The 9,697-nt window shown below is 44.7% G+C and overlaps 1 protein-coding gene across 1 annotated transcript; it reads right to left on the bottom strand.

Moving 5' to 3' along the window:
- Positions 1–2,410: 2,410 nt before the first annotated feature.
- LOC124704640 (nudix hydrolase 16, mitochondrial-like) lies at positions 2,411–6,301 on the bottom strand. The gene is made up of 4 exons (XM_047236913.1): positions 6,190–6,301; positions 4,811–4,928; positions 4,029–4,112; positions 2,411–3,031 (listed from the first exon to the last, which is right to left on the bottom strand). Exons 1-4 carry the CDS (start codon positions 6,258–6,260, stop codon positions 2,756–2,758), a joined length of 549 nt encoding a protein of 182 aa, XP_047092869.1. The 5' UTR covers positions 6,261–6,301; the 3' UTR covers positions 2,411–2,755.
- Positions 6,302–9,697: the final 3,396 nt, after the last annotated feature.

Below are 9,697 nucleotides of genomic sequence, written 5' to 3'. Positions count from 1 at the left end.
TGGCCCCGATGGCGGCGAAGAGGGGGTTGTATGGGTCGTCCAGCCCAGCGAGGAGGTACTCCACCACCTCGTCTTCCTCCATGGGACGGCCCGCTGCTGCGAGCTCGTCGGTGATCGCCTTCACCGCTGCAAAGTATTGCGTGGTGGTTTTGCCTTCTTTCTTCGTGTTGGCGAGTTGCACTCGCAGGTTGGCGATGCGAGTGCGCGACTTGGCTGCAAACATTGTTTTGATTGCGAGCCAGACCGCTGAAGCCGTCCTCATCCCGATGCAGCTCACGAGGATTTCCTTGGACAGAGATGCCAACAGATAGTGCAAAACTTGCTGATCAGTCTGTACCCAATTTTCATATTCTGGGTTGCTTACCTCAGTGCGGCCCTTGCCGTCACTGTCATCGACGGTGATCTTGTCCGCCGGCGCCTTATTGGTTCCATCAAGGAACCCCATCAGGCGAGCACCTCTGATGGCGGGAAGAACTTGTGTCTCCCATAGCAGGAAGTTATCCCGCGTCAGCTTCTCCGATGTGCCTTGCGATGGAAGGGGACTGCTCATGGCGGCGCTAGAGGAGGAGCTCATGGCTAGGGCTTAGATGTGTTTTTGGAAGGGTGGCTCTGATACCATGTGATAATTTGTGTTAACGATACCCTTTGTCTCGGGATCGGTTCCGTGTTATATAGGCCGCAACATTGGCAGGATTTACATTGAGTTTGTTTACAACTTGGAGAGGAGATAAAGGAGAGATATGGACTGATCCTTATAAACCGAATCAGCCCGTACAAGATACTAACAACCTCTATCTCTACGATAACAACTATCCTTCACAAGGGGGTGTTCATGCCATTAGGACCTTATACCGGAAATGCGCTACCCTTACACTCTCTTTCTGCTGATACTAGATCATATATATTTATTTTACATGTGTAGTTCAAAAGAAAAAGAAGCATGCCTTTATCCATGCCGACCATGATATCATCTTGCTTTGTCAATTCTCATCCGTTTTCTGCTGTGAAAACATTATTACGTCTAGTCGATTCCTAGCTAGCTGGCCGCCGATTCTTGGCAACCAGTTAACCTAACTGCCGACTTGATAGAAGTTAAAAATGAAAATTGACAACTTGATACATATCGATCTATTTTAACTTTTCCCACGGGCGCCGCACTTACCCGGTGGGTGTGTGTGCTGATGTAAATTTTGTTCTGCCGATAGGCCTAGCAACTAGCTAAGCTTAGGTATGGATTAGTACTGGCACGAGCACACGCGTATGCTTAAGCCTAGCTAGCTCGAGCATAAAGTCACATTAATCTATGGAGAAGATAGGTCGACGTGATTGGTGAAGGTTTTATAACGACTGAATCATCAGATCAATTCGTCGTCATCGGATCGAAGAGAGAACAGGGACGTCTTTCGGTGCCGTGGAACGAGATGTCTCTGTTCTTCCATGGAGATGGAGAAACAGAATCAGTCGCGGAACCTCACCGTTTTTCCGGACTGAAACTGAAGACTGAAGAAATCCTGGGAATATATACGAGGAGAGACAAGCAAGCCAACATATGCCGCGTACCAGACACCGATACAAAGCAAAATTTAGTTTGAATGAATGGCTGGTTTGCCCGTCACAAGCAAAGTTCTTCTGAATTTTCCTGCATCTCTGCATGTTTGACTACTCACAAAGACCTGATTGGTACAAAGGATTGCAAGGTACTCCCTCCTCTCCAAATTAGGATGCCTACATTTTTCAGTCAAAGTTAAACTTTTTAAAGCTTGAGCAACTATGTACAAAAAAAAATATCAACATCTAAAATTTTAAATGCACATAATATGAAATATATTTCGTGATGGTTTTAAAAATATCAATTTGGAATTATAAATGTTGATACTTTTTTTATATAGTTGGTCAAACTTGAAGAAGTTTGACATTATCCAAATATTATAGACATCCTATTTTAGGATAGAGGGAGTAAGTGTATCACCAGTATCACAAGCAGGTGATGGCGCAGTTGGCTACCCCATTGAAAGAGCAACCGACTAATCCTTTTGATCATCTCAATGCACTCATGAGCTCTTCACTATTTTGTTTTCTTTTTATCTCTAATACTATTCGCTCCATTTCAGATTAAGTGACTGCAGGTTTTTCTCAAAATGTGCAGATAAACACACTAAAACGTGTCTACATATCTAGACAAATGTGACCTAACGTGTGTCAGATAATCTTATCTATGCATATTTTACATCCTCTTTTCTACCTTGGAGTCTTAAAAGAAAATTTTACATTCTCAGACTAATAATAATGAGTTTATAAATTGTGATAGCCTGATGCACGCAGTTCCTTTTCTGCTATCAGACTAATAATAATGAGTTTATAAAATGTGATTGCATGAGGCAAGCGAATGGATGCTGCACGTCAAGTCAGCTAACAAGTACACTTTTCATATTCATTCAGGTGTAGTTCATACATAGTGTATGCATGCATCTCCAGAATCTGGAGGAAGAAATCAAGCTGAAAGTTTTGAGAAAATAATAGACCCGAGAATCAGACACTTAAAATTTGTGGTAATTCTCGTCTTCGATGAGATATACTAAGCTAAGATATCAATTTCACAGGACCTTAGGGTGAATGACCTACTAGGCATCATCGTCAAGGAAAAAAGCACGACACTGTATTATTGCAGTCTGCATGCAAAGGTTGTAGCCTAGGGGGGAGATAGAGGACAAGGCCAACAAAAGTGACAGACGACGACGATGACGCCTTCGTTCATTTAGACCGGGCCACCACCGCCGCCGCCACCACCTTTGCTCCACTTGTCATGCCAGTCGGAGAATCCGGTGACCAAGGCTTCTTGCATCCACTGATACCGACATTGCGATGTGGCTTCTGGGAGTGTCAGCCAGGTCCTCCGGCGGGTGCTCTGCTCAGGCCACGAGGTCAGCTCTTCCTTCACATGCAGCGCAAACACTGCCGCTCTACACATACCCTCGGGGCAGCATGCATCCTGATGAGTCTTGCTCTTGAAATCGTAGAAACCTAAAAATTGCTGATGCACAGAAAGCACAACAATATATAAGCTCAAGTACAATAGGCAGGAAGGCATGCTAATTACTGAACTGAGAAGAGTATGCTTTCAGTTTCCCTGAAATGTCTAGAATAACACATCACATAAACAAGAAACCGGTTTAATATTATCTCCAACGGGCCAAATGTGGTACTGTACAAGAAAATATTTGAGATCCTTTCTGAAAGTTTTACCCATTCTGATTTCATGGTTCTTTCACCATGAAAGCAATGCAGTACTAGCTAGAGGCCCTAGAACCATTGTTAACTACAACCTTCAGATTCTTGAAGGCCACTAGCCAAAGGAGCTCCAAGGTGGGGCGACTGAAGCACAGACCATACAGTATGCTAATGAAGAATGTGTTGTTTGCATTTCTTCATAAACTAGTTGATAAATATAAATGTACACAGCACAGTGCATGCTAGCTAGTATATTTCTTTACCGAGACACAATTTTTTGTAAGTTGTACTGTGTTTGCAAACACATCATGTACGCAGCAGCATGCTTGGCCAGTTCAGTAAAGCAACCCAAGAAAAATCTACCAATTCATGGAATTAGATGGGTTTCAAAGGGGGCAAACATATAAATTGTTCCACTGTTGGTAAGATAGCTTTCAGGACATGAAGCAGTTAGACACCTAGCGTTAATATCATTATTGAATGTCACTAAGTACAATTAGGCGTGAATTTAAAAGCTTCTGGGTAGGCAGGCTCCAAAAAGTGGGCTGATCCACGTAGTACAACCAAACTAAAAAGTAAAAACTTCTATGTGTGTTAAGCATAATACCGAAACAGATCAATCTCATACAGTGAATATCGACTCAGCAACAAGCCAAAGATATAAAGAATGTCAGGATTAAGTTAAGTGAAGACCAGAGGTAAATATACCTCAATTTGTACATACATGAAATATCTAAATATATGTAAGCAAACAAAAATGAAATCTGCCATAAAAGTATCATATTTCACAGGTATCTTACCACTATGTCTCCGCGAACTCCAGCTTCCTCTATAGCTTCTCGAGCAGCTGCCTGTTCAACAGTTTCATCGTTCTCCCATCCTCCCTGCATTAGGAAGCGGTAAAATAATAAAATTTGTACATGAACGTATAGTAATATTAACCTAACAGCTTTGTTATAATACATGCAGTTATTACAATGCATAAGTATCACTACATATGCTATCTGAAAACTAGGTGAATGACATATTCTGTCTAGACTCCACTGCGTCTCTCACTTCTATAAAAAAAAGAAGGCCGAGGGGTCCTTCCTCTCAGGTCTCGTTCTTCTGATTAGACTCTCTCTATATGTGGTGACCAACTTTGCAAACAAGTTTTCAATAAGATTACAAGGACATGATAAAAAGAAACTGAATATTTCTTAGTAAGAACATGGTTTGTGCCCAGATCAGCCTCACAACTTTTAGTAGCACCAAGATAATAGGCTTTATTTGGAGGGTTGACAATTCTTGTCATGCCAATGGCTGTTTGGCCATTTCCTATAAATATTCTTGCCAACACTTGGCCAAACTTGGGCTATCCAGAATTTGTGTAGGGATGACTCGTGCATCAACCAAACACACTATTCACATCAGCATATCATAACTTCATCTCAATTAGTCTCAAATGAGTAAATAAACATACAATGCCAGGGAAAACAAGTTGAAGCTAATTATGATACCAAACTTTGTTGCCAGCAGCACACCATTAGAAAAACAACGGTCTTTTCAAATAAAATCTGACAGGGATGACTGCGATAAATACCTTTGGGAACAATAGCCCTGGTCCGCTTTGGGAGTTTATCATGAGAACTTCAACAACTTTGTCCTGTTCATCACCAGAAGTTTCATCATTATTTGCTCTGTACCTAAATGGTATGCACCTGGAAAAAGCGAATTTGATCAGACAAATACACAAATAATCAACTACGCAAAAGCAGCACAAAGTAATTGTTAAGCCCCCGTTAATTACGAAGATTTTTATCAAATCATGCGCAAAGAGGAAGCAGGTCATCTCACGGGAATTGCAAGGAAAAAAAAGATTGTAAGAGGAAGCAGCACAAGATTGTAATGTGTTAAGGCAGAACTTATGCGATAGCAAACTACGACGCAGCTGTACATACAAGAAAAAAGGTGCTATTTGAGCTATATGGGAGGTAGAAGGTCAGGCATATTCATGGAAGTACTTTCTGGCAAGCTTTATCAAACTAAAAAATCATTGTATTTGCAGCTTCCGGAGCTGTGCTTCAACCATTAGAAATAGACATGTTGTATGAATGATTAAAAGGGAGAACTAAAGTCTTAAGAAGTCAATCTAAGGGCAATATACAGCATGGTAGATGTTGCTCAAAAAGATTAACATCTCTGGATTAACATAACGCCTCTTCCATATATATTATGTAATGAAACTTTGTGGTACTTCGATCCCCCTTGTCATATAAGGCGCATTTCCTAGATAAGGTTCCATGTCCATATGTCATACCCTAAACTTCATTTTCCCAGACACGAGCTATTGTCACTCTTTCTTAGGAAGATCACATAATGAGCTGAAAGAAATATACACCAGAAAGCCATAGAGTTGCCACAAGCAACATTGAGAGTCTAATCTAGCTTAGGGAACCAAGAACGAACTAGGAGCAGTAACCTATCAGGAACAAACACCTGGGCTCCTTTGTGGGTTGTGGCCTTCTGTTACCAGAAAATACACAACAAAGTCTATCCGCAAACAAAACAAACAAAACATAATACCGTCGCTATCATTATCAGATTCTACAGCAAAGGTACCGTGCTAACATATCAACCCAGAGAAGACTAAACTACCTATGGATAATTTTGTTAAATAGGAACATATGCAAACAGCAGCAAGTTCCCACAAGCAGCAATCCAGCCCCGGACTGCAGAGGCATCAACAGGCCACACACACACGTACCTAGCGAGATTCAAGAAATCCATCCGGTTGGAACCAATTGCACAATCTCATGCGAGGGTAAAAACTATGTGACCTTCCGTGGCATTAGGTTAGGTCAAGATAGGAGGTGGCCCTCGCCCCAATCTAACCCAACGAAATCAGGGGGTAACAACGGAAGTTGAAAGCATGAGGGAGGGATAGGGAGAAGCAACAATCCGGTGAGGCGGACCCCGTACCCGGCCACGAGCCTCCGGCCGTCCTCGTAGCGCTGCTGGTGCCGGCCCGTGCGGGCCACCAGGTCGCACATGCTGGCCTGCCCTGCTGCTCCGCCGCCGCCCGCCCGCTGGTCCTGCGCGCCGTGTCGCCGGCCGGCCGGGGGTGGGGAGGGGTCGGGGTCGGGCGGTGCGCGGGGAGCAATGCGGCGGGGGAGGGAGGGAGGGGAGGCGGAGAGATTTGTGCGGGGAGATTGGAGGAGATTGGAGGTCGGAAATTTCCTTTCCTTGCCGTGAGGGCAAGCCGCCCGCTGTTCCTTTATTTTTTTATTTTTTTTTTCACCTTAGGATGTGGCTTATTTTTCTGGGCCGCTCGGAGAGGAGCTGCCGTCTCGGCTTTTGGTTTTGGGTTTGGTTGGGTGGGCAGGCTGCTCTGCTGCCGAGATCGTTTTGGGTTTCTTCTCCTTTTTGAAAAAGGGAAAACTTTCCATTGCCTTTTATCCGGAATTGGCTGCTATAATTAGGTTTTTTAAATAATTGTTGATTGATTTGAGTTTCCTTTTGTTTGGCATGCCCACTTGTAAATTATTATAAACATAAGTCATGGAACGACAATGTCGACCGAAGCAAAACGTGTATCGTACTACCACTCTTGTCTCGGTCGACAATCTGAGTACGGATGATCGATTTGCTTGTCGACAATGTAGTATCACATGTGTTAATTAGTATTTGTTGGTCCTCGTGTTACAAAAAGGAACGCACGCAGAGCTTATAGGTCTAACACTGTAATATTTACGACATTAATGTTTGTTTAAAAGAGATCCAAGCAAAAGAAGTCATGGAATTGAAGGCAACAGAAGGTGAGTTAGAGACAAATAATGGCCACTAGCTAACAGACATGATATATATTTTAAGTTTCAAAAAAAGGCATGATATATATTTTTATGAGGCGTCACGCTTATGTGTGTCCTGAAACATATTTTATCTGGTAGCGATAGTCACAATCAGAAGCAGAACGGATATTAATCGAACAAAGGTATGAACAAAATATTATTTTTAACAAAACTAGAGTATGAGCAACCAGTGGTGGAGATAGGACTAGCAGCCCCTTCTAAGATCCAAAAACGTTTTGTGCTTTACATATCCCCACCCCTGCCTCCGCGATAACTTTTCCTACCTCGACCCGCGATAAGGACAATGGTTAAACTGGACCTTCCCTATGACACCAACTGACGACATATGGTCAACAAAGATGGAACCTGAAAAATTCCACCAAACATCGCCGCCATTGCATGCATTCATCACTTCCAAAGGCGTCAGATTTAGCTTGGGCCTGTTACATCACAATCATGCCGCTAGAGCAAGGTCATTGCCCATGAAAATTGCTTATGCCACAGCAGGCGAGTCAACATGTTAAAGATAACTACATGAGCCATCAACAAAACCCCCATGGTTATCTCGAAGCACCGTGGCAGTGGTTGCAGATTGGACAATAGCTTGAAAAGAAGCGTCCACATTCAGCTTGACAACATATTGAAGAGGGTATGGGACCACTTTGCCGTACTTGGACTTGTACTACATGTACTTGGACTTGTACTACTGTTGCGGTCAGAAACCCACCGACGAGCAGCGACGGGCAACACAGAGTGAGCCGGGAGGCTCCTAGGACTGCGGCTGGCCCTGGTCCCTCGAGCGACGGCCCGCAAAGACTCGACACGCACGTCCGATGCTGGTGCAAGGGCGTGCCACCCGACCTATACCGGTCGGGAAGGTGATGGATTTGCCTCGCTTAGTTTCCTGCATGGCATACACGTAAACATTAAATACGAGCCTCGATCGGCTCTCGGGTTGTCTCGTGAATCGGCTCAAGGAGCCGATCCACCCATGATCCGTACGAGGTGTACGATCGGATGGTGGTCCTGCTTGATCAAAATAAAGCTAAAACGACCTACTACGATTTAGGGTTTTCACCACATAATCGGAACATCCTACGCGTGATTGAGCCCGGCGGCCACGCACGGTGATCATAAACCGACCCTAGACAAGGCCTAAAAACCAACATGAAGTTGATCCCAGGAACATCTTGTCTAGGGCTAGCAAACTACACCCTACGTGCCATCTGGATCCTTCAACCCGTTTGTAAGGCCTAACTATGCAGATATTAAACTAATTCTTGAAGAACAAGGAGCAATCATAACGGATCGGATCTACTAAATAATGATCAAGCGGGGTGCCGCCCTTACACCTAAGATAGGTGTAAGGGCGGCTAGACGTCTAAGGGTTGAACGGACGAAAGCATATGATACGATGAAACAATGCTAACCCTAACACATCTATGATAACTACGTTGCTCGCCATCAACAAGGTTTCAGCACGAGCAACGCATGAACAGCGAATAAACGTGTACTGCCTAGATCGCAAGATGCGATCTAGGCGACATGATGCTTACCGGAAGAAACCCTCGAGACAAGGGAGTTGGCGATGCGCCTAGATTGGTTTGTGGTGAACGTGATTGTTGTTTATTTCATAAACCCTAGATACATATTTATAGTCCGTAGACTTTCTAACGTGGGAATAATCCCAACCGTGCACGAGCCAAATTCTACCTAACCGACACGTATCCTACTATATTACAGATACACGGGCAAACTAGCCCAAACTTTGCATATAAGGCCGATTAATGTATTTCTTCCATGTATGTTCTTCAAGCCCACCTTTAATCGCGGCCCACCTCTGATCCGGTCAAATTCTGGTGATAACACATGCCCCCCTGGTTTTGGAAATGACAATTCCAAAATCACTCTGCTTTTCCTCGTCGGGTCATGTCGTGGCAGAGCAGAACCGTCGCAGTATCCTTCATCATGATGCCTTGCCCTCACAACTTCTTTGCAAGATTTGATAGCTTTAACATCACTTCCTCGGAAACCGTAATGGCATTAAATCTCCACTATACCCCCTTTATTTAACTGTGCCGAACGGTTCGCCACTTCATCCCCTTGCTCTGTTCTGGCCATCGGCACCCAAAAAACCCTCTTCCCTGTAGCAATGTCTTCCTCTTCCTCCATCTCCTCAGGCATCTCTTTCCAATCTTCTTCCTCGAGCGAGTAGGAGTGGAACTTTGACCACGTGCCAAATGGCCCACCCAAAGCACTCGTCGGGTCAGATGGTGACTTACCTCTGACCGATGGGGAGGACGACCTCCAGTTCCTCATCGAAGGGGAGCTGAAGAGCGAGAGCAAAGACGACCTCCACTCCTGGGCGAACTCCACCTCCTCCAGACGAGGAGGAGGAAGAAGAAGAAGCGGAGGAAGAAGAGGAAGAGGAGGAGGATGATTCCTCCTCCTCCGCCTGGGTATCCGCCGGCGAAGCGCTTCCGCGCTTGGGCGGACGAGCGAGGACGATGATGATGACGAGGAAGAAGAGGCTCCGGCCGAGGGCTGGGGCAGCGGCGACGAGGAACTCTCCCGGAAGCGGCCGCCGACGGCAGCTACGATGCCGACGACGAGGCCAGCGAGGATTAGTAATGTAGGAT

Source organism: Lolium rigidum, chromosome 3, assembly GCF_022539505.1.
Source record: "Lolium rigidum isolate FL_2022 chromosome 3, APGP_CSIRO_Lrig_0.1, whole genome shotgun sequence".
Classification (NCBI taxonomy): domain Eukaryota; kingdom Viridiplantae; phylum Streptophyta; class Magnoliopsida; order Poales; family Poaceae; genus Lolium; species Lolium rigidum.
The sequence above is the reverse complement of the archived record's forward strand: the minus strand, read 5'-3'. Positions and strand labels throughout refer to the sequence as shown.